This window comes from Mya arenaria, chromosome 8 (assembly GCF_026914265.1).
Source record: "Mya arenaria isolate MELC-2E11 chromosome 8, ASM2691426v1".
Classification (NCBI taxonomy): Eukaryota; Metazoa; Mollusca; class Bivalvia; order Myida; family Myidae; genus Mya; species Mya arenaria.
This window is the reverse complement of record NC_069129.1, coordinates 59,329,443-59,355,970: the sequence shown is the minus strand read 5'-3', so window position 1 is coordinate 59,355,970 and position 26,528 is coordinate 59,329,443. Positions and strand designations below refer to the sequence as shown.

General features: G+C 34.3%; 1 protein-coding gene across 3 annotated transcripts in view; it reads left to right on the top strand.

The window, feature by feature from the left end:
* Positions 1-14,715, top strand: part of LOC128243065 (rho-associated protein kinase 1-like) — a 37,213-nt gene extending 22,498 nt beyond the window's left edge. For 2 of the 3 annotated variants that reach the window (XM_052960563.1, XM_052960562.1), the window contains 5 exons: positions 149-299; positions 1,898-1,976; positions 3,059-3,130; positions 3,523-3,559; positions 13,546-14,715. In XM_052960563.1, coding sequence (XP_052816523.1) covers positions 149-299; positions 1,898-1,976; positions 3,059-3,130; positions 3,523-3,559; positions 13,546-13,685 — 479 coding nt within the window. In that variant the 3' untranslated portion in view covers positions 13,686-14,715. The remainder of the gene's footprint in view (positions 1-148; positions 300-1,897; positions 1,977-3,058; positions 3,131-3,522; positions 3,560-13,545) is intronic. The other variant, XM_052960561.1, reaches the window with a different exon arrangement.
* The last annotated feature ends 11,813 nt before the right edge of the window (positions 14,716-26,528 follow it).

The window sequence follows — 26,528 nt, the reverse complement described above, 5'->3', positions numbered from 1 at the left end:
TAAATCAGTTTCGTGTCTTGTTTCTGAGTCAAAAAAATGAGTGACTAATAGAACGTTTCCCTAACGGGGCTCCGACCTACACTTGAGTGAGATGCGGATACGTGTATCACTTGACAACTCTTATCCTTTAATGGTATCATTTTTACAGAGGAATCCAAGATCCACATGGACGGTTGGTTGGATGTTTCAAAGTTTGGCTGGGATAAATTGTTTGTGGTCGTGAGCCTGCATTACGTGACTTTCTTCGAAAGCCTTGAGAAAAAGCAGAAAGCTTCGCCAGTATTTGAGCTTGACATTTAGTGAGTAATACAAGGGGCATTCAGACTGAGTATAAAATACACCTGGAGCGATAATATATAACGATAGAAAAAAATGTTAGAACATTCTTGTAAACTCTCATTAAACTACCTTTTTATGACAATTAATATAATAAAATAAAGGTTCAACAAGAAACAAAAGAAAACAATTATATTTTCACTTTAATAGTATTCTATACAAACTATCCTATATATTTCGGAAAATCGTGAAAAACATACATTACCGAAGGCAGACAAAAGCATGCATATAAGAGAATATTTCCATGTCCGAATTTGATTGTTTCATCGAAAAATATATTATTTCAATAAACACTTAGTTGCATATCCTTCTGGTGGACTCATTAGGGACCTGTAAATTTAATCAAAGTACTAGAGTTTGTTGAATTTAATAATTTCTTTGTATTCTAGGTATATGGTTATTCAACGTTAAGAAAGTATTATCTCAATCAGTAATCATAATGAGCTCCAGTTGCATATCATACTAAATGCCCCTTGATTTTAGATATTAAATCTTACCTATTCTCACCTTTAATTTATTGTTAGCTCTTCGGCATCGGCTTTGTCGTACACGTTTTTGAACCATGGTCATACCTTCAAACAGTTCAAACATATCCACAGAAAACCTTGAACATGTTTTTGTAGAGATCTATCGCACATGTGCTGCAAGAACAAATGCCATTAACTCTTGTTTTTATAATTGGTATATTTCTTTTTGTTGAAAAAACAACAACAACATGCACGCTTCGGGGCTCGCTTGGCGTCTTTTTGATAATGAAAGTTACATTTGTTATAGGACATATGTTTATATTTGTAGACATATTAATTTCAACATAAATGCCTTTATTTATGAACCGTTTTTTATTTTTAGTTCATAGAATAAAACAACATGTATATTTTGAAAATTACCATGTGCAAATGTTTAATATAAAATACGATAAAATTTATATCAACTCGACAATGCATTGACAGACAACATCTGCTTATAAAACAAATGCATCAATATGACAATGATATTGTTTCTGTGAGATACAAATTACAGATATTCATACTAAATACAAGATAAATGAAGCAAAATGATAAATAAAAGAAAAATATATTAATATACACATTTGATACGGGTAATCAATAAAGTGAAAGCATTGGAACAATTGATTGATAAATGGAAGATGATATAACAGAAACTTAAATTACCTAAACATATTAATTCACAATCAATTAACTGAAAGTTAAATCATTTGATATTATAATTTCAACTGATTTTATATACAGTTTGAAATGTATCAGATACTAATTTCAAATTGCGGTACAAAAATTTGAAAGTACGTCAATATGGTAGGTCGAAAAGATGAAACAAAAATCTGTCTTATTTCGCCTCGCTCCTGGCGTATTATCTATCGTATTTTCACCGTGAAAGTACGAACATACAAAATTGCAGAATTCAGCCATCATAGTATCTGGAGAGTCCAAAGTCCCGATGCCCTCACAAAAGCACATGTTTAGCTTGAACCAAATAGAATTTCTTCATGGATCACTTTATGCCATAACCTATGGTTGGTTGTATAAAGTATGGTGTTTTTTAGCTCGATTTTGGAAGTTAGAAGTGCCAAATGGGAAGAAGTTCCGGAACTGACAACCAAAGATGTGTCCAGAAAATTTGTGGTAAAACGCGATTAACTTATATAATGTAAAACATAGTATAATAATAACCTGAGATAAAATTAGTACGTCCAAATGATCACTTCATTATCTATGCTACATTCATTTAGCTTGTAAGTATTACTTTGTGATGTTATGTGTAAGCTCCTGATATTTAATGCGATCTTTTCGATATATTGGATACGTTTGTTTCCATGCGCTAAAAGCACGGCTAATGCTTCGAACAAAATCAGTATTTGTAGGGAATATAATACAATATAGATTTTCCGTCTGTATATTCAATCACACGCAAACGAATCGGAATGCTATATGCATAGAATGGCATATGATTCACGATCTTAATAAATCTTTAATTTTCTATTGATTGAATTGTTTGTCGTTCTGAATATGACGACTGTATTTACTGATTTACCTAAGATACTCCGTTTGAAGCGATTTCTTAATGGGTATGCAAGTAGTTTTCTTATGTCCTTATAAAAGACGCATACTACTTCAGTTGTGGCTACATAAAAATGCAATGGAAACCACAAGGCCTACGTAATTACGTAAAAATAGCACAGAAAGATCACATATAAATGATATCATATCTTTATCAATACATCTTCGGGTCATCAACGCACATGAATAAAAAATATCTTCATTAATAATTCTTCGGGTCATCACCTTGGACGGTCAGAGAAACAGGCGTTCATTGGGGTTTTGAACTTGTCTATGTGAACACAACCTCATACCTATAATAACGTAATATATATATATATATATATATATATATATATATATATATACCCCTAATCAAAGCCCAACATCAATATAAGACATTTAATTGTAAGAAATCACAAATAATATAGAATGATAAACCAACTTCACGTAATATAGACAACATCTGCAAAATATTAAACGTTTAGTTTGTGTTGATTTTGCAAAGCTTGAGCACTCCGATTGAAATGTAAGCAAATATTTAGTGTTATACCGAATTTTTCAAAACAAATTTAATTCAAGTCCATACTGTATTGAAATTAGAGAGTAAATGTGTACACAGAGAATCATGACATGCACTTAATGTGCTTAATGCAATATAATTCCAGTTGGTATATGACAAAGCAGGTGAAAAAGTACATGGTCCGTTGTTGCCTAAGAAAAAGGTAAATAATTGTCCGGTATGTATACCTAGTTATGTATAATGAAATTGTGAAATATAGTGGACGTACATAGTCGCTTGAAAAATTACTTTTAAATGAGTTAAAATGTGCACGAAGCTAAATGCTAACCTTAAGGTACTTTGTTGTTGGAGTCCAGGCAAGGTCGCTACAGCTTAAATAGTATTAAGAATTTTTTTTATCTTATGCAGCTACCATAGAGCTTTGATATATAATATATATATATATCTGTAAACTCTTAAATTCTCGAATATCATAATCATAAAACGTCAGGATTTGACATATTTTGATATATTATATATATAGAGTAGAACTACTTAAAAGTTATAGATTTATATTATAAGGACATAAATATATATATATATACTGATTAAACTTTCATAAACTTTCAGAAAAACTCGGGATACCACTGCCTTAGACGGGCTCTAGGTATGTTATCAACTGCAGAAACTGCTAATGCAGTACATTTTCTTAGGTAAACAAGTGTCAAAGGCAAATCTCATTTTATATGACATACTATGACTTTGACTACACCAATTTGATTATTAAGGTGCATAACAAGTAAGGTTAAGGCAATGCAAAGCAAATTTAATATTTTAATGTTTAAAAAAACTCATAATAACAAACACAAGTATATTAATTTACCTAATACTGAATATTATACAAGCATTTACAGTACAAATAAATGATTCCTACTTTAAACTTAAGAAGGTAAACGGAACAGATTAAGTTTACTTAAAACTGATTACAGTTATCTGACAATTAACCTGTACTAAACTATTTTAATATGTAAAACAGCATTGTGTATATTTTAGATTTTTAAGGTTCTGCAAATAACCTGGAAAAATGGTTTGACCACCTCAGCAGTGTGAAATGAATATAAATTCCCTGTAGTTGGTGTTGTTAGCACCATTCCATCATTAAATATAACGATGTATGCAGAAAGTATGAAAATACTAAATTATTTAAAGTATGAGTCTTTTAACTGAATTATACATCTATCACAGTTAAAAAAACAAGAGGACCCTGAAGGCCCTGTATCGCTCATCTAATCCAATACAGATCATCAAGAATAACAATCTGATCAAGTTCCATGAACATATGGTCATAAATGTGGCCTCTAGAGTGTTAACATGCTTTTTCTATTACTTGACCTGGTGACCTAGTTTTTGACTGCACATGACCAAGATCGAATTTGGCCTAGAGCTAATCAATATAAACATTCTGATCAACTTTCAGGAAGATACAGTCGTAAATGAGACCTCAGGCCTCAATTTCTCGAAACTTCTTAAGTCCCTTATAACCGGATTAAGCTAAACTCACTATTTCTGGTTTTCAATAATTTGGATAATATTTACTTCTTTAAGAGTTTTTATACTTTAGATAGGAATTATCTATATGTTAGTTAAATTAAACCATTTTTCATTTATCAAAATTCCATTCAAGTATGTATTTTGAGTAATTGAAATATTAAAAGCTACTTAAGCCTGTTAAGCTTAAGAAGTTTCGAGAAATTGGGGCCTAGAGTATTAACAAGCTTTTCCTTCAATTTGACCAGGTGACCGAGTTTTTGACCACACTTGACCCAGATTCGAACTTGACCTAGAGAATATCAATATTAACATTCTGACCAAGTTTCCTGAAGATACAGTCATAAATGTGACTTCTATAGTGTTAACAAGCTTTTCCTTTAATTTAACCGGGTGACCTAGTTTTAAACCCCAGCTGACCCAATATCGAACTCGTCCAAGATGTTATTGAGAGTAACATTCTGACCAAGTTTCATTAAGATATTGCCAAACTGTGACCTCTGGAGTGTTAACAGTCAATTTGTTGACGACGGACGACAACGGACGACTACGACGGATGACGGACACAGGGCGATCACAATTGCTCACCTTGAGCACTTTGTGCTCAGGTGAGCTAAAAACAAGCACATAGATTATTCAACAAAACATTAGTTCTTGTTATTGATACATATATATTTATGTTGAAAACTTGTAATATATGCACAACAAAGCAATTTAACTGTTCACAACATTATCAGAACAAAAATGTATTATAATTATGCTTACATTAGCACATTGAGTTAAAAACTACAAAAAGTATATACTTTGCCAATACACTTAATTGTTCATAACATATTAGGCTTTGTTTTAATTTTAACAATGTCACTGTATTTTAGACATAGTAAATTGCCCCCCCCCCCCCCAGCAAGAGTTTAGCAGCCTACTGACAAGATGACTGTAATAAACTATTCATGATGTATTGATCTATTGATAGGGGAATACTCTCCAAGAAAATTGACACATTTCTCTGCATTTGATACATATGCAATTCTCGTCTCTTATTTCAATTGTTTATGATGATTACAGTACTGAAGTCATTGATCCAAGATGCATAATGCACTCTGGTATAGGGTACTGAAGTGATCGTCCAATATGCCAACTCTGGTATCTTGGATGAAATGTTACTGGTGAATACAGTACTGAAGTGATCAAATCCTGATGCCACTCTGGTATCCTGGATAAAACGTTACTGGTGAATCCAACTTACTGAAGAGATCAATCCCAGATGCCACTCTGGTATCCTGGATAAAACCTTACTGGTGAATACGGTACTATAGTGATGAATTCCGATCTGAAACAGATTAACACCTATTTTAAACTCAGAATATAATAAACAAGGGTCAATTTGTTTACATTGACGCAGATGAAGAGACTGTCACACTAACAAATGAAGTCACCGTTGTTAAAAATATGTAAATATGGCCTAAGACCACAGTTATTCTAACTATATGTTTCATATAGACACTAACCAAGCTTACAATGTATCTCTTCAAAACAGTATTTTCATATAATATTTTTGCAAAAACAGACTTCAAAACTCCTATAGTTCAATTTCAGGCTGTATGCAACACATACTGAAAGTTTGGCAATGATACATTAAACACTTTTAAAATGAGTATAAGCACAGTGGTGTTTTCATAAAAAGCAGAAATGGCCATTTCCATCAATCGGTAAGCCACAAACTTTTAAAGAGCCATTATTTCCTCATGCATTGGATTAATCTGACCAAGTAAAGTTTATATATATATATAATACAGCACCATACAAATGGCCTGCCTACTCTATTAAGATTTTTTCAAAGCAAAATAAGATTTTTTCCACTTTATCAGCTTAGTGTTTATATAAAAAATGACATAGAGCCAAACTGAAATGCTTCCAGGGACAAATGGCGAAGCAAAGGAAATGGTAAAAAACACCAAAACTGAAAGATTCATGACAACTGCTAGTGTTTTCATGTATGAGATGGCTACATAATGTAGAAAATGCAGTGATACCATAATTATGCTAAGTTTAAAAAAAATTGCTTAAAGAATTTGTTTTGAAGGCTAGATTTGCCTTAAAATTAAGATTACAGCTCTTAACCAGTGTCTATAAGTTGCTTATTTACACCTGATTAGTATAAATCTCACTCTTTGGAATCATTTACACACAAACAAGTACTACAAAGTTAACTTATATCTTCATTCTGAAATATTAGATTCAGAGCTGCAACTCCTGGATCTAGATTGCAGGACCACTGCCATGGGCGAAAAGCCGCAGCAAACTGGAGCTTATTGGCACATCATATTCTGCAAGCAAGACACAAAATCAATGTTTGACATAGAATAAGACTATCTTCTTCTACTGTAAAAGTATGAAAAATGCCTGTAAACACTCATTTGAGACATACATAACCTTTTATGTAGGAATTATGCTCCAGTCAATTGTAAACACCACTCAAGCCCGGGGAATAGCGGGGACTTTCAGTCCAGCCAACCCAGGGTAAACTCCCTGCCGTGCAGGGAAGAAATGATGTTAAAATACCCACCAAATGCCCCCCGCACTGCTATATTTTGCACCAAGACAAAACCACCGCATTCACCCAGCACTGCAGTGTCACCTGAATGGTAAAAACACAGCCCTTTTCCCCGGCTATCCCCGGTTTACCACTGGACCTGGCGGGTCCAAGGTTACAACTGACTGGTGCATTAATGCGATAAATGTGCAGAAAAGTTAATTAATTCCAAATAAAAATATACAAAAAATATTAAATATATAGTCTTTTGGACGATTTGCAATAATTTTTTCAACAACTCAAATGTTAATCTTTACTAATCGAGTACCCAGATTCATTTTGAAAGCCTTTAAACCAGACTTTCTTAGAAATCTTTCTTACTTGCAGACAATATTCCTTTCTAAAAAATCCTTGCTAAGAACCGGTATGGAATTCCATCACTAGACCATGTTTTGATCAGCATTGGTTCTTGTCCTTGAAAATACCTCTGTGGCTTCCAGGATGGCTATATTAAATAAACAATAAATTAGTGTTTTAATTTATTAAAGCTGCACTCTCACAGATTGAATGTTTTGGTCAAATTTTATGAAACAATTGTACCGAGATTCGCTACAGAAAATAATATTTTTGGTGCCAATCTGGTGTACCCTTTAAGGCATTTTGAGTGTATTTATGTTTTTTCTTTAATGCATAAAGGGAAAAGGTACTTATCTCAATCCCCCTGCTCACTTTTTATTGCTTTTGCCATCAGAGTTGAGATGCAATTTTTTCAATGTATTAACTTCAAGTAAATGAATATATTCATGAATGATTGACAGTATGAATGAATGAAAAGTAGCAATATTTCTTTAGATAGGGATCTCATTGTGTTGCTGTGATTGTTTAAGTAGATGTTTTTCATGTTCATAAGCTAAAAATCATATGCATACTAAATGAAACATAATTCTGCATCATGTGTAGTAAGTTGTGATACTTGTTTGCAATTAATGCAATGTTTGCTTAAAAGAGCAAACAAAATGTGAGAATAGATGCACAATACAGTACAAAGACCAATGAAGGTCAGCAGTTTTATAAGAAATTGATATTATCTCAAAGCCGCAACAAAAACGGCATGAAAGAAATTCAATTCGGAAAGAAACAGTTCATCAATGAGCTATTGAAATAAACACTGATCATGATGTCATAACAAGCAAATGTTAATATCAAAGAGCAAGAAACATACTGGCAATTTATTTCAGGGAAACCTTGACAAAAGTCTGGTTTATTTCCAAACTTATTGCCTCCAGTAATACATAACATGGCAATACCTGCATTGCTGAAAATCTGTCCACAGCAGTAATGTCAAAAAGCAGGTGGCATGGATGTATTCTGAAATACAAAAAAGTCTGTAAATTGTGCTAATCTTACATATCCCATTTACAAGTGATTTACACTGAAATCTAAACTATAGTAACACAACTTCTTTTTGACCAAACATATTGCTATTGAGCATTAGTACACTGTATGTACATGACTTTTTTATTTTGTATGTCATGTTTCTTTGCCCCAATTTATGGAAATGTTTTATAACAGGTTCAAGCTTTTTAAGTCCGTTACGCTTAAGATTTATCGAGAAGCTGGGGTCTTATGCACCAGTCAATTGTTACCACGCCCCCCCCCCCCCCCAGGTCCGGGGGTATACAGGGGATAGACGGGGAAATGGGCCGTGTGTTTACCTTTCAGGTTGCCCTCAGTGCCGGGTGAATGTGGTGGTTAGATAGATAGATAGATAGATAGATAGATAGATTTATTTCAGCATAAAATGTACATAGCATGGAATTAAACACATGATAAATAATATCAGGAATAAAATATATCCATGTTAACTACATTATACATCTAAGGATAACATAAAAAAGGGATTGATAATCCCTTATTTCCATTGTGGTCCTTATATAACAAACTAGTTGACATAGGAAGACATGCTATTAAGAAATTATAATTAAAAAAATAAAAAAAAATATCACAGTAGAAGACTGATTATGTATTAATTGTATTGCATATTTAAATAATAATATGTTAGGTAAAATAAGAAGTATCACAGTGTATCACAATTGAAGTGCTGTTCAAATACTAGATTAACAGAATGTATTCAACAATGGACAATAAAACAAGAAATAAATATCCATGAATAATAGGTATGCTAAATTAAAAATGTAAGATTACCTTGGACATGAACCTATCTATTACAATATAAAATACATGATATATGAACAGCCCTAGTCCAACAAATATGTTTTAAGGGAAGATTTAAAATACTTCAAAGACTTGCTGAACCTTATTTCCTTAGAGAGATCATTCCATAGTGAGCATCCTCGGTAAGCAAAGGATTTCTTACCAAAACTATTGACCTTTGGATATGAAAAACGCCTACTATCCATAAAATCAGTGCCCTGAGATGTAGCGGACATTCTGAATCTAGTTTTATAATTGTGTGCCACACTAACGGGGTTAAAATGTTCACTTAGATATGAAGGGGCCAATTTGGAATGAATCTTAAAAACATGACAAAGAGTTATAAAATCAACCCTTTTGTCCACAGGTAACCAGTTAAGACAATTAAACTGAGATTTTCCAATGTGGGACCTAGATTCTAAATTTAAAACAAATCTCATTAGGTTTTGTCTTCGCTTTAAATATAACAGTTAATGGGCCTTACCTAGGGTCCCTGGGTGCAGGGGCATTTGGCAGGGATCTTACCATCTGTTCGTCCCCACAGGGCGGGGATTTTAGCCAGGGTTGGCTGGACCAAATGTCAAAGTCCCCACTATTCCCCAGACCTGGGGGGGGGGGGTTACAATTGACTGGTGCATTATCGCATGCAGATTTGAGTGAATCGCAGAGAGTGTTTACAGTATTTACTGTCAACAACACAAACTTCTTCAGGCATCTCATTTAGACTTTTTTACTTATTAACAAGCAGACATTTTGACACCATGGCAATTTTAAAACGAACTTGACCATGAAATTGAGTGTGAGCAAGCCAGTACAGTTTGACTTACCATTTGAGTGAAAAATTACTAAACGGCGATGTAAATTGAAATAAAAATGGAGTTGACCTAATTTTTTAAGGTGCAGGTCTAAGAAAAGGCATGACGGTCTAAATATAGAGGTGCAGTTGTATATTAAAGATGCGCACCTCCATCTTGAATATAGAGGTGCAGTTGTATTTATGTAAGAGGTGCTCCTCCATTTTAAAGTTTTTAAATATATATTGAACAGAACTTTGAATAAAGAATTGCACAGCTTGATAACATACAGGTGCACCTGTAAAGTAAGTGTATTTTAGTAACATTGATGATTCTCTCACAAAGCCATGTTGTTTCATTGTAAGGGTATGGCAACTCTCACTCAGTCATGGAGGTTGTTTGGCAGGAAGGTTCGCCTTCTCCACACCCTGGACTGACTATTTAGTTACAATATTTCACACGATCTGTGGCCCTGAGCAAAACTATCAACCCACATTTGCCGATTTGTCATTTAATCACAATCTTGCACTCTTATGGTGTCAGCCTTCCTCTCAACATATTCAGTTACAATCTCTAATCTCCCATAGTTTTGCTTGGCACGAGGGGTCACTCGGCACTATTTATTTGCAATCTTTCACACAATCTGTGGATCAAAGCAAAACCATTCATCTTTGTAGTCACAATGGCTCACAAAGCCATGGTGTTGGACCGCAACCGTCCATTTATCTTTTCAGTCATAATCTTGCGCTCCGCCATGGTTTTTTTTTGGCAGGAGGGGAAACCCGTCCCACACCCTCCCCTTCCAACTTCTTAATTTAATAACATCTGTCACAAACAGTGGTGTTGCATTTCAGTTACCTGGTATTTGGACTGCAGTTGTGGCCAGTCGAGCTATCTGATCGGGGCGATTCGGTCCCTTGGGTGATCTCTTGGTCTGAGAATTATAAAAAAATGTGTTTGTCACTGTGTACTCTATGATACATATAATCAACAAATAATCCACTTTTGGTCGTATATTTTTACATATTAAATATTTCAATGTTACATACAATCTTTATCATTCACATGGTGTCGGACCGCAACCGTCCATTGATCTTTTCAGTCATAATCTTGCGCTCCGCCATGGTTTCACTTGGCAGGAGGGGATACCCCTCACGCTGCCTCCCCGCCCAACTTCTTAATTTACAAAAAAGTTGTGTTGCATGGCAAAAGAGTTCACCTGTCACACAATTCCTGTATATCTTTTTTAGTTTCAATCTCTCAACGAGCGTGTTGGTAATTGAAAGGTGTTCCCATCCTTTGATCTCAGTCAAAACATCTCACTCATCCATTGTTGAGGTCCACAGACGGTACAACTCATCCATCTTTTTAGTGACAATATCTCGCTCAGCCATGGCGATTTCTGAACTGGTCAACCGCATGTCATAAGTTATGAAATTGATATCTTCATTGTATGATTTACTGAAAAGTGGTTTTACATTTTTACAAAATACTCATGCTGTACCTGGCTGACGTGACAAGCTCTGCTATGTGTACCGGTATAATCCATGGTCGTAATTAAATCGGTAATCCAACAGGAATTAATTCTTCGCAATTTCTATCCGATCAACAACTGTCAAATATCTAAATAGTATTGATAGTGTAAAGCCTAAAATGACAACTACTAACTGTCAAGTGTGACCTTCGTATAGAATGGTAAACAATGCGTGTGAATATCTTTAATAAACAAGTGAAAACAAAGTATATATCTCAGACAATCTATAGAAATATGCTTTATTTGTGTTTTTGAGTTTACCAAAGGTATTCATAGTAATTGCTTATAAGCATATTTTGAATTATTTTAATAACTAGTAGTGCGCTATTTGGCCGCATCTCATAGTTTAAATTTCATTCTTCCGTATCGTCACGCTCTGATGACGTTGGTGTCCGGCATGCACGCGCTCAATATAGTTTATGGACAGAAAAAATACTGGTTCCATCACCTTTACGTCTTTTTTTCAGGCTGATAGTATGTGCAACTTTTGAACGAAAGTAGTGCTATGTGTGACCGTAATAGGGCTCTGCCGAGCTTCGCTCGGTTTAGAGCCCGTATAAATACGTCCAATAACTTCAGGTAAGATGGGTTGACAGTGATGGAACTCGGTGTATCGGTAGCTTATGTGAAGAAATAGCTTGAGGGGAAATCGGGTCAAGGTCACTCTTAATAGAATGGAACAATGACTGCCTTTCAATAACTTAAGTTAGGATTGATACATTGTTATAAAACTTAGTTTATAAGTAGCTGATATGAAGAGCCAGAGTTGGATTGTTTTTAAGAAGGTTTGGGTCAAGGTCAGGGATAACTAAAAAAGAAACATGTTTTTGGACTAATTACTTTAGTAATGATTAGAGGATAGTGAATACTCTTGGTGTGTAGGTAGCTACCTTTATACTGCTTTTTAGGTGGGGGATAAAGGTCATGGTCAAGACACATGGTGTGAATTTTGCAGTAAAACTTTACACATAAGATACTTAAAAAGAGTAATATTCAGTAGTGTCCCTATTTCTTAAAAGTAAAGAGATAGTAAACTGTGTTTGTCTAACTCATACAATAAATATATTGGTTATAACTTCTTAACACCCAACCTGGAATCGTCGCGTCGCTTCAAATTTACGATTTTTTTTTTATTTACATATATATGTACTTTAATTTACAATGAAGCTATTTACTTCACGACTTAAACCATCGATTGCTGAATGCAAACAAGCCGACATTAAGTTTGAGACGATTTATCAATATATTCAATTTTTATTCAAATATCTCGTGAAAATTATATAAAACTTCTAATAGTTGTATCGAAGTGCAGAAGGTGATAATTGAATTAAAAAGAGTTTATGTATCTGTTTCAAAAGTAGGTGTGTTTATCAAGGATTGTTAGGTGCCGCTTTGGAACTGCCAGTAACATGTAAATTTACTGGGGGGTTTAAACCAGTTTAAGTGCACAAACCCTACTCTTTTCCCAACAATCCTAAATAAAGAAAAAACGCAAAAGGTAAATATTATCAAAGTATGCATATACTTGAGGAAACCTAACAATAAAACAAATAATAATAAACTTATAGGTAAACCCCAAGTACTTTTATGAGTAGAGATCCGCACTCTATATACAGATGGAATAATTCAATTACGAGCACCTAATGTAAAAACATTCCAAAGATACGATGCAATCATTGTTTAAACTTTAAGCATCACATCCAGTCTGCCTTATAAATTAAAAGGTTTAGAACTGTGTGATCATAGAGTTTCATAATAAAAAGCATCATTGTACTAAAACTGGGAACAAATAAAGAATTCAGCGACATCAAAATTCAAACATACTTTATCTATAATATGAAATAAAGATCTTTTATGCAAAGCGACTGTTATGACCCTTCTTTATACGTCTTAGAAATTCCAGCAAAATAGGTTACACACTGCCTCTGTAACAGTCCTTGTGTTTTATATTGGTTTGGTAACGGCGATCAAAAACCATTAAATAATACAATATACATATGCTTTTGTTAATAACTACGATTTGTTTGCAGCTGATGACGCTGATGAATCCAACAGCGGAAAACTTATATTACAAGCAGATACTAAAAATAAAACAAGGGACTGGGTAGACCACATCTCGAAGATTTGTATATTGTCAGCAAATACAGGGAATAAACATGTACAAAAGTGACTGAACAAACTGGACAAGGGGTCCTGTTAAAGCAAAAAACGACAGACAATTAAGGTGGAGTATTCTGATCAGTTAATCATCAGATAGGGGTCTTTAAACTGTTTGAAATGTGTCACACATTGTTAGTTTAAACATTATATATTTAAAAACAATTGTGGCCAACTTTCCGCAAACTTTCAATCCGAAATGTCGGGCCTGGCTGAGTCATTGATGGCTAAGCATGTTCCGCCTCTAAATAAAAGTATTCACTTGTAGCCGTTTGGAACTTAAAGAATTTGAGAACACCGCACTGTGTAGAAAATTGCAATCATTACCAAAAGAAGCAGACCAAGCTGAACAATACAGTCGCCAAAACTGCTTGTTAGCGATGGTTTTGATCAAGGAAAGTTTCGGTAACGTTAACGTTATAACCTCTCATGATAAACTATCTGCACGACTCTCCACTCGCTCCTACGCCGAAGTTGCCCAGTCAGCGACACACTTGACCAAGTGACCTAAAATTTTGTTCATCTGTTTACTCCAGTTTTCAACGGTTTAAATATATATATATACTATTTTACGCACGTGTGTAAGGTGATTTTATCCTGTTGTAGAATAAAGTATGTCTGTTGTGGCGTCTTATTTATTCCATATAGATGCATACACATTAATATTTAACCATGCTATATAAAAAAAACTTAAGTTCTTAAACTTGAAGCTTATCTTTTAATATTTCCTTTTCACAAGTATTTATTTATTTATTTTTACTTTGAAATCTAATGAGATACATAGTGTGTCCATAAATCATAGGAATTTTTATTTTCTAACTATTTATCATAATTTACAACTCTCTATGCCAAGTTCATGTAATGTTTTGTCTGTTTCATTACATTAATATTTTATATGTGTTTTCCTTTAAAATTGTATGAGAAATAGTGATTACACGAACATTTGATCAATTAATTATTAACACTTGCTGATTTGTGAAGATTTCTTAGTCACTATGTTTATTTTGCTTATTATATTATTTTTTTTCACTATGATAATATTACCGATGTGTTTGCCTTTGAAATTGTATCAGATATATTGTATTTACATTAACCATTGAAAAAATAATTCTCTAACTTTACCAAGTTCAATTATTCACTATTCTTATCTCATTTAAAATCTTGTCTTTTTACTTTGGCAATTTTATTTATCTGATTTTTTCGAAATGGTATGAAATACATAGTGTTTAAATGAACTTTTACAAAAGGAATTTTTAAACTTGTACATTTATCATATATCCTTATCCACTATGCTAATGTCATGTTTTACTTTTGCCTTTCACTATGAGATTCATAGTGTTTAAACGAACCATAGATAATTTAATTCCTGCACCAATTTGTCAAATTTCTCTCATCCACTATGCTAAATTTAATTTAATAGTACCTTCTTTTTCTCCACTTTAATAGTGATAACGAGTGGTTGTTTTTTTTCCTTTATCTAGGCTTCAATTACTTTTTAGATTTATCTAGCTACTTATCGTCGTTAGCAACGTTAGTTTGGTATAATTAGTCAAATTTGTCCAAATCGTGATCATGTAAATACAATAATGTACACTCCGATCTTTTGACAATCATCACTCTATTGAAATGTAATTTAATATATTTGTAACTTCTTTTTCTAAACCTTCCCTAGTTCTTTCTAAAGTCGTGTCACAAATAACTTCATCCGAACATATACACTTACACTTATGTTACCTTTATTGTAGAATCAAGCTTAAGCTGCTTTGTTGACATTTTGGATTTTGGTGAATGTATTCCCCTCTTTTTCTATCATTGTTAATCTCAAAACTTCAAGAGTCTCTTAGGGTAAATGCACAAACACACATAAGAAATTTGTATAAACACACCCACTTGCGTTTAACAGAATTCATCGTTTTAATCAAACATTGTGCTTCTATAGTATTTACATGTATTATTTGTACCTGGATGTTAATTAATTTTATCCAAAGTGGTGCATCCGAAATCAGGCCCAGCGAATTCAACCTTCCCATCACCATCTGACTGAACACACAATATCTCTTTAGTCCAGTACAATGTCAAAAGCTTATTTCCAAAATTAGACATAATTCAAGCGGAACTCCTAGCCTTTAAATTTAAGCATTTTTTAAACTAAGCTATCGCAATCCATTGACAAGAGGGGTTTACCGCCTTTTCACTCTACCGAACGCAACGATCGCTTCTCTGAAAACCATGACGGTGTTATTGTATATGTTAAGGAACGAGTATTGTATAAGACAAGGCTGCGTATTGAGGTCTTGAGTATTGAATGTATGTGGATAGAACTACCTCTAAAACGTTATTTCGAAATGTTCCTTAGCCTATATTATCGACCTCCAAACACAACTGCTTCCCAAGATCGGCACATTATAGAATCGAACGACATGGTTTTTAATACTGGTTTATCAAATATCATACTTGCTGGAATCTTTAACCTAAATGTCTCTCGTAAAATTGCTAATCCCAAAATTGTGTCAACAGTATGGTCTCCCTCCATGTATTGATGAGCCAACTCATTTTTCAGAAAGCTTAATGTCTAAAATTGACTTGGTATTTCTAAAAAACACATTAGATGCTCACTTCTCAGTAGTGCTGGGGTTCCTTTGTTCTATTACTAGATCCGATTTCATTGCCCAAACGATTGCTAATCCTCGTTTAGTCTGATTCTTCGCCCAAGTAATGATTTTTTCAGATGACGTTTTGCAACTATCGATTGGGATTCTATTCGCACAAATGACCTTAATTCCTTCGTTTTCTCTCACTTAGCACATTCGTTCAGGTACTAAGAGGTTCGTTCTTAACAAAGTTATAGAAACAAAGATGGATCACTTCAAATATTAAAACAATTATTCGTAAGAAGAATTGTTTAGACAGCGAAGCTGAACGACTTAGCCTTTTCTCTGCTTGGAGTATGTTTACAGAATTAAGAAACATAATCATTTCTAAAAATAAGAGACGCCAAAATAACACATGTAAATACTACCCTTATGTCACTTGAAAGGAAAAAAAACAACAACAGAGGATTGGTGGTAAACTGTCAAACAGTTCATGTCTTCGAACTCTGGGATAGGTTCAATACTTCCCAAGACAAGGCAAATGTACTTAACACGTTTTCACAAACCAAACACTTCTTGATGAACCCATTACCGAACCATCTTCACCAACATTCAACATTTTATTCATTCCCTCAATGGTGTGGTCTAACGACTTTGATATTGAACCTCTCTTACGTTCTCTCCCGCTTGGAAAGGCTGCAGGGCCAGATATGATAAATAATTGAATCCTAAAAAACAATTTGTCGTGCTGGCACACCCAATCTGTGATCTTTTCAACTATTCACTCTCCATTTCAACTGTTCAAAAATCTTGAAAAAGCTGCTAATGTTTGCCCAATCCACTAGAAAGCCGAATCTAACAATCCTCTCATATCAATTCTTAATTTTCTTAGCAAAATATTTGAGGGAGCTTTTTTTAAACATGTTTATAACCATATTCTCAGCAACAATTTTCTTACTGACTTCCAGTCTGGTTTTATACCTTGTAATTCAAGAATGAACCAATTAATTTATATCTACAATGTGTTTTGTGCTGTAATTAATGATGGACAGGAAGTTCATGTTGTTTTCTGCGACTTTAACAAACCATTCGACCGTGGTTGACATGAAGGTTCTCTGTCTGAATTATAAGCTATTGGAGTCCGTGAAAATATGCTTTTAAATGACTTCTATCCTACAACTACTTGAGTATGTAGGTAGAATATTTGACAACTGTACTGCAATTGATAAACAGGATTTAAACAAGATACAACACAAAGCAGCAAGAATCGTCACCGGTGAAATGAATTTAGTCACAAGTGAACTTTTTTAAGTGACCTTAATTGACAGTCACGCTCTGACAAAAAGATCAAACCACAAGCGTATTTTATGATTAAAATAAAAAAAACAATATCTTGGAAATCAGATTTATGTCCATCCACAAGATGCTAGATACAATCAAAGAAACTCCATCGATATTCCACTTATACATTGCAAAAGGTTGTTGTATTACAATTCTCTTATTCCTTTTTCCAGCCAGGCATCGAGCTCATTTGCCCCTTTATTACAGTCCGTCGATTCTGTACATGAATTAAAAAGATTTCTTTGCAATACTCCTTAATTGCCTATGTATTTCAATACTGGCCCTAGGCAGATTTTTCATACAAGGTTAATACTTTACTGCAGGTCATTAAATCAAGAGCTATTTCGTAAGAACATTTTTCCTTTGCTTGTATGTCTGTGTGGGAAGTTGAATATGTTCGTCACGTATGCTTACTTGTCCTCCAATTAACATCAATAGAACACAATCATATGCTTACAACAATACATACGTGAAAAACTATACTTAAATACACACGCTGGTTCCTGGAACAGCTAACATCTTAGGTTTATTCTTGATGGTGATATGCAATTTTCTGATTTTACTCATTGTAAAATAGATTATTCCGTATACTACTACATTGATTCTACTAAAAGGTTTCGCTTAGTTCAATTTTAAATGCTGATTTACATGTGACTTAAAATTCGTCTGTTAGCTTTAAGACACAAACATATATTTGTTTCACTCAATGATTATATAAGATATATATTTATGAAATATATTTAGATTTTCGTATATGTTTATCCATAAAAATATCATTTTTTATTGTATTGTTCCATTACGACATAGACATGTATGACTGTTTTTGTAACACTTATAAATCATCTCATCCTTAAAAATACAACTATACAAGTCTATTCAACTGCTTTCTACAGATGAAGATGACCTTAATTTAATAGGTGTTTATCTTCCGAAAGAATTCTTAAATATTTAGAGTAAAATATATGTTGTCATTTGTATATTGTCATGAAATAAATGTGTTTGAACCATGTAAAAAGTTGTTTATGTTTACATTGCCATATCATTATTATTGTTAATCTTAAGCAAATCTTGCATATAATCGGATAGTCTAGACCCGATATATTTTGCATTACGGAAGGTATTGCAGAACGATTAGAATCCGACTGATCACTGTTATTTAACAATCCCGTTGTACTCGGGTCAGTGAGTATGAACTGCTGTACTCGGGTTGTAAGTATGAACTGCTGTACTCGGGTCTGTAGGTATGAACTGCTGTACTCGGGTCTGTATGTATGAACTGCTGTACTCGGGTCTGTAAGTATGAACTGCTGTACTCGGGTCTGTAAGTATGAACTGCTGTACTCGGGTCTGTTTGTATGAACTGCTGTACTCTTGTCTCTAAGTATGATCTGCTGTATTCGGGTCTGTAAGTGTGAACTGCAGTACTCGGGTCTGTATGTATGAACTGATGTACCCGGGTCTGTTAGTATGAACTGCTGTACTCGTGTCTATGGGTATGAACTGCTGTACTCTTGTCTGTAAGTATGAACTGCTGTACTCTTGTCTCTAAGTATGATCTGCTGTACTCGGGTCTGTAAGTGTGAACTGCTGTACTCGGGTCTGTAAATATGAACTGCTGTACTCGGGTCTGTAAGTATGAACTGCTGTACTCGGGTCTGTAAGTATGAACTGCTGTACTCGGGTCTGTAAGTATGAACTGCTGTACTCGGGTCTGTAAGTATGAACTGCTGTACTCGGGTCTGTAAGTATGAACTGCTGTACTCGGGTCTGTAAGTATGAACTGTTGTACTCGGGTCTGTAAGTATGAACTGCTGTACTCGGGTCTGTAAGTATGAACTGCTGTACTCGGGTCTGTAAGTTTAACTGCTGTTCTGGGGTCTGTAAGTATGTACTGCTGTACTCGGGTCTGTAAGTATGAACTGCTGTACTCTTGTCTGTAAGTATGAACTGCTGTATTCGGGTCTGTCAGTATAAACTGCTGTACTCGGGACTGTTAGTAAAAACTGCTGTACTCGGGTATGTTAGTATAAACTGCTGTACTAGGGTCTGTAAGTATGAACTGATGTACTCATTATCGTAGACATTGACTGCTTTACTCGGGTCTGTATGTATGGTTTTTTGTACTCGAGATTTCATGTATGAAATTCAGGACTCAGTCAGTAAGTATATACCGCTGTTCTCGTTTCTTCCAGTATTTACCACTGTAATCGAGTCTTTAAAAATGATTTTTTGTTCTCGAATCTGTAAGTATGAACTGCTGTACTCGGGTCCGTAAGTATAAACTGCTTTACTCGGTAACATTAGTATAAAATGCTGTACACTAGACTGTAAGTGCGAAATACGTTATTCGGTTTTGTAAGTATTTAATGCTGTACTATGTTCCGTATGTATAAAATGCTGTATTCGGGACCGTAAGAATGAACTGCTGCATCCGGTTTGTAAATATATACAGCTGTCCTCGGGTATGCAATAAATAACTGCTCTTCTCGGCCTGTTAGTATACACTACTGTATTCGAGGTCTTAATTATTGGTTACTGTACGCAGTTCTGTAACTATGAATTTATGTATTCGTGTATTCAATTCTGAACTGCTGTACTCTGGTTTGTATGTATGACATGCTTTATTCGGGTTTGTAACTACGCAATAATATATACGTGTCTGTAAGCATGTACTTTCATCGGTATTCTCATGTTCTATTTTTCATAACATGGTATTACATGCATGAATATTCAATCCTTTCAGAGTAGTGATACAAAGCTAAACTAACATCTGACGTATAAAAAACAAGTATGTCTTAGACTAAATGACTTAAAATATCACTTATATATAGCAATTTTTATAACGTTTCAAACAAAATGTTTATTCATACAATGAAAACAGAATTTGCAAACATGAGGAAAGCATAAATACAATGCAAAACGAGGTTTCATGCAGGCACATAATGCATACAGGTATAAAGAATGCATTGAGTTTAAGTTGTCTGATAGAAATGATACATTGAGTTTCAAATGTGTAGAAGTATAATATGTACAAAGGTAAGAATGTTGTCAATCTTCTTCAAGTCATTGACAATAATTTGTTACCATTTTTTTAAATCTTAAACTAATCGCAGGTGCACAACATGCTCACCAACATTCCTGTTATATTCCATCGGTGTCGATGAAATACATTTAGAGCTACCTGCGACTCACTATGTTTTTGTCCCTTTTTGCTTATTCAATGGACATAACTATTGTTAGATATAGTAAATGCTTAACATACCGCTGGTTACATTTTTCCATGGTGGCCAATATTCTTATTTAATTGCATACTAGTCGGTACAATATGTATCAAGTAACATGCGACACAAGCTTTTTTGCAGTCAATGGTCATCTTTAGTATGACCGAATGGAATGTCAAACAAATGAACGCGCTAAACACCCCAAATATTCCGTTTAATGAATGCAGAGGCAATAAGTTTGGACCTACATGCAACAAAATATTTTCGTGTCAAGGCGCGACGTCATGTGAGGCATCGAACGCAGCTTAAATACATTTTTCTAGGGAAAAAACTAGTTCTATATATCTTTAACCTTCAATGCGAGTGTGGGAAATACGAGTCCGACATAACATAGTTGGTAGTTTGATAACAAACGAACCCCGATTTAATGGAACTGAGCCATGTTAACATTGAATGCAAAACGTTTGATTGTTTTATTGTTAAATAATTGATTAGCCTTAATTATAATTAAAACAGGTTATTCTTGTTTAGCTTTTGGGTCAATACAAACGCTAGTTAGTATCACAAAGTATACTCCGCCAATTTAGAATTTAAAGTGCACTGTTAAACATTTGTTTGTTTACGGTTATCAATATTCAATTCATGACTGCTTTGCCTCATTGAAATCGTCCGTTTCTTGGTGTTTCATTTTCTTTTTTGAATTGAGTAGTAACCACTTACACAGAAATCACATTGCGTTTGTTTTATTTAGGTCATTTTTGGATATCATCATACTGAAGAAACAAAAGAAAAAAACAATTTAATAGGGTAACATATGCATTGTTTTAGTAGATATTTACGCCCCCCCCCCAAAAAAAAAAAAAAAAAAAATATTCGACGCAGTTAGGTGGAAAATGTCCAATGTCCAGTTATAACTGCGAGTCCCTCTAGGTGCGTTCAATTGGACTATCATAAAAAGACTCCAGCACTGTTGTTTTTTCCAAGGAAACGGAGTTGAGAGTAATTCATATTTTCAGAATTGAGGTAAAATAGAACAAATTAAATATGCATTATCATAAAGTATAACTTACACAGCTACAGTCATAGTTCCAAATGTTATATGTGTAGATAATAAGTTGATCCTGTGGCTCAGGTTTGAATTACAAGGCAAGACAAAAGCAAAATGGATAACAACGCATGAGCATTATCCTTAATTAATCTAATGTTTGCAACAACTGCTAGAAAACGCTATCCGGCAGTGAAAAAGAAAATTGTACACTTACAGTTTTAAAGGCCAAAATCCTAACAGTCAGAGAAAGTTTAACATGAAACCAAGTTGGTATGGCGTGTGCTGATCGACTCATTGACACACATTGTCCCGAGTCTGTTTTGTATTGTCTGGTTAAGACAAATGTTCAGTGTTTAAGTATTTTTTTAATTTAAATTAAGTTACAAAGCACGCAATTTAATTTCTCCTCGCTGTTTTTCCGTGTTTAAACATGTGAGTGTTATGTGCCTGGTATAATGTTGACATAATTTCAAAGGGAATAATGTGTTCAAACGTACTTTCCCCCTGTAATGACAGTGAATAAAAAAGCTCACGGATCTTGCGAAAATCGGTTTATTTTTGCCCGACATGTTCACTATTCATATGGTATATTTATTTTAATTGATATTAAGAAATGTACAACTCATGACTTTGCATGAAACATTAATATTTATTAAGATGATAAGAAGAGATGAAATCGGGTTTCAACATATACCTGCTAAAACAGATATTTTATTGTTGATAGTCAATACGCTAAAGTGATTCGCATGCTTCGTTTAAGCTTTATATCCAAACCTCATCATAAAAGTTTACGCTACAAAGATAAGCATATTTTTTCAATTGAAAAAGCTTCATTTTGACACCAATTCAATATATTTAATGCTTGATATTGTTTTCTCTTGCAGTCGTATCATCAATGTAGCGACGGCCCGTCGTCAACTCAAACAAAGCAGACTGCATGCTTGACGTCAATATCTCTAGCACCACGCACACAGTTGCGTAAAGTAAATTGACAGAGGGGGATAAGGAACGGTTCTTGTCAGGGAAGGTAACAACGAATACAGTAAAACTGAGCATAGTTCTTCTAAAAGGGAATGTAAAAGATTTTACGCACTGAGAGCAGGTGTAATCACCAGTGGTTGTTCCGTATATGAGGCGTTTTCTTCCTCGTGGCATTTGGCAGCACTAGAGTGGCCACCTCAATACAATTCCGAATAACTGGAGTATGTTGAACCGTGAAGTACTCTGACGTCAGCATACCTCGTCTAAGAAAGCCGTATTAAGCGTTGCGTTAGTTGAAGAATTGAATGTATCGCCGCAGGAACATATCCAAGCAACTATCTGATCAATACGGTGGCATTTTACTCTATACATTGAGGACCAGGGTCGACATATCCCATATAGACTTAGTTTGTGAAATTCAGTTTTGACGTTAGTGCCCTTACGAGTATTTTAATGCAACATGTTTAGCCTAGATGTCCTAATTAATTGAATACTTTTAGAATACATATATAACAAACTAAGAAACATTATACAATACAAATACGTATAATATGACTATGAACTGAATTCTTAACAGCTTCAGCGCCAACAGACCACACTTAGACCATATTCAACATACTCCTTTTTGCAATTGACATTAAACATTTGAAGGGTTTGATACCGTTTGCTTACAATTTTTACAACAATGAAATACAATGGGAAACTCGTGATCTTGTTACAATATTATAAATGACACAAGTAGCAGATGATTAATGCCAAACGAAAGTTAATGTTGCAAGTGTCTAAACAGGAAGAAAATAGACAACAAAGAAAAATGACATCAAGCGGTCAAATTGGATTTTCCTATGCACTATCATATTTAAACGTGGCGCACCTGCGAGCGCCCCTTCTTAAATTGTTTAAGTTTACATTTTTATGTCAATATTCGAGAAACAATATAAAATAATTGCACTTTGTAGGAGTAAAATGGCTAAATCTGTCCTTGGTAACGACTTCACGCCCCAATCTACTACAATACTATGTATTGTTCGTTGTATTCCGGAAGAGAGCGTATATTTTAGTTGCGCTCACAACGTGTGCATCCTCTTTCGCCAAATCATGACACCGCCCCTGAATTACAAACAAACATATACCTATCTTATCGGAAAGTATCAGCAAGACTCAAATCGCAATAATCAACTGTATCTCCAGAACTTTGTAATTGTATCAGTTCAACAGCCTCAGCAACGCTCAGTACGTTGATTAGCCGAGGATTCTCGAGCAGAAAAGCTCCTTCTTCCTGACATTGCGTTGTTGTAAAATGTACGTGTAATATGTCAATCCTTTGCAATCACATTCTTATCGCACAAATCACGCTCTTGATTTAGTTTACGTACTGCATATTTTCATTTTCAAGTATTCCCAACACATTACTGAGCTCTGCTTCGTCGTGTACCGTGGGCAATCAATAATGAGGCAGTTTCAATGGTTCCGTATGCGAAATTACAGATCATAAGAATCGATATAACATGCACATAGGTCACTTGCCTGTGGAGGAGACAACTGACAATATAGGGTTATTGAAGAATATCAAATTGTAACATGCGATTTAATTAAAAGAAGAGTTGTCTCCTCTGCCTCATGCACATTCTTTTAAACGAGCTTTTGTCAGTCAATTGTCCCACGGTATGTAAGAAGTGTAACGGAAGAAAATACCGTGGTTGCCGACAATGAATTTTGCAAGCAATGAGCTTTGGGGCTTTTGTTTGGATGTCCGGACTTCAGTCATAATTAATTCCTAGTGGAGTCTTCACTACAACCATGGGAGGCAATTCTGAACGTTTTGTCATTGATAAAAATGGCGTATATGTATCAAAAAGGTTCGGCCTACTATTGAAATGCATATTCCATCGCAAACAACATTTTTAGCTGAGGTCGACTCCACGGTGGATCATCGTACAACGAACTCAGTAGCCATAGGGAGACGTAAACAACTCAATATGGCAATATTTATGTGTACAACAGATTATATTGTACATGATATTTCTGCTAATTGTTTATTTTAAATGATTATAAATTTTGATTGTAATCGTCCGATATTTTATCCAACCAATAAACATTCTATAAAAAGTCCAAGATTTGTTTGTAGGAAGTGAGTTTCGTTTTTGAAACGTAACAGCTCGATCAAAATTTCACACATGTTCAATATATCTCTAATTTTAGATTGAACTGTACAATGATATAAATTTCTGAACTGTACGAATTGTTCATTTTCTCAAAAGGTGGTAAAATGCCACATTTTAGCCATGAATACTTGCTCCTTATCAAGATATAGCCTAAGTCTTGATATTTTTTGCATTACATGGACTGGGTATAGTATTTGTGTGGACAGGGTATAGCCGTATACAATAAAATGCTGTACTGTGGATAGTACTAAACTGATTGTGTCATATTCGTTGTATTTAATTAATAATTTAACGAATCACGTAATAATTATATGATTTCTTTTAATATCAAGTATGTTGTGCATCAAATGGGTGAATACATGTATTGCATGTTGTTTTGCTTTATCACCGGAAATTGAAATCAATGTTTGAATTGGTTACGACTTGAGAGGTATGGTGATATGCGGTTTAAAAAAAGTGCAAACGAAAATACCACTTTATTTAAATACGTCATTAGATTGCAACGTGAATGTGAATGTGAATTTAAAAGCAAGCCGAATAATCTTCAATTAATATTGGTGAGGAACCGAAAGGATAAACCACTTTAACGCAGAAAACAGAAACTTGGTGACTAAAAGACATTGCCTAAAATTATGTTTTACAAAGAGATAAAAAGTGTTCAATCAATATAAGGTTTCACTCAATATACTTAACACTTACAATAAACTTGCGAGATGAAAGCAATTTCACACATTGTAAATCCTAGTACATAGATCTATCACTTACTTAATTGTATTAAAAAATGTACATAAGCTTTTCTTAGGTAATTACAGAAACTTATCGGCTGTAGCTTGGGCCACTCAATGTTTTTGGATTCTAAATTCATTGTCTTTGAACAAAATTGAAAAAAGTTAACTTGCCGTGCCTACAACCTTTCAACGCTTTCATTTTAGTTGTGCACTCCTAGATTAAAATGTAATCGACTGACAGCTTTCCAACTTAAATCGGAAATATATTTTAATTTGTTGCTCGTCCTGTTGCCTGTTTGCCCGCTCTTTCGTTCAGACTGTGTTACATGTATCACACTAACTACTTCTTGTACGATGTTAATGAAGTGTATTGGTTAGCATATAGCGTAAATCACTCATGTCATGAGATTAAAGGCCAATCCGATTTGATATATACTCAGTACATTACCACTGCATAAATTAATGAGAATTTCCCAGATACTACTAAGAATTTCTGAAAATGCTTTGAAACAGAGAAACTTAACTAACAAATAAAGAAACTCCTCGATTCAGATTTTTGAAATTGATGTTTACAAGCCGAGTTATTAAAATAGTTTTGTTAAAACCCTGTCTTCGCCCGTGAGTTATCTACTTTACCACCAGCTTACTAAAGTTTAAAGCCAAGCACCACATTTTTGTTGATGTCTGTAAACCTGGACATGTCTATAATCGATAAATACTTCATTGTGTCAAACTTTTTATGACAAAAACAGGTCAAGCCCTTACCGTCCCTGTGGGAATA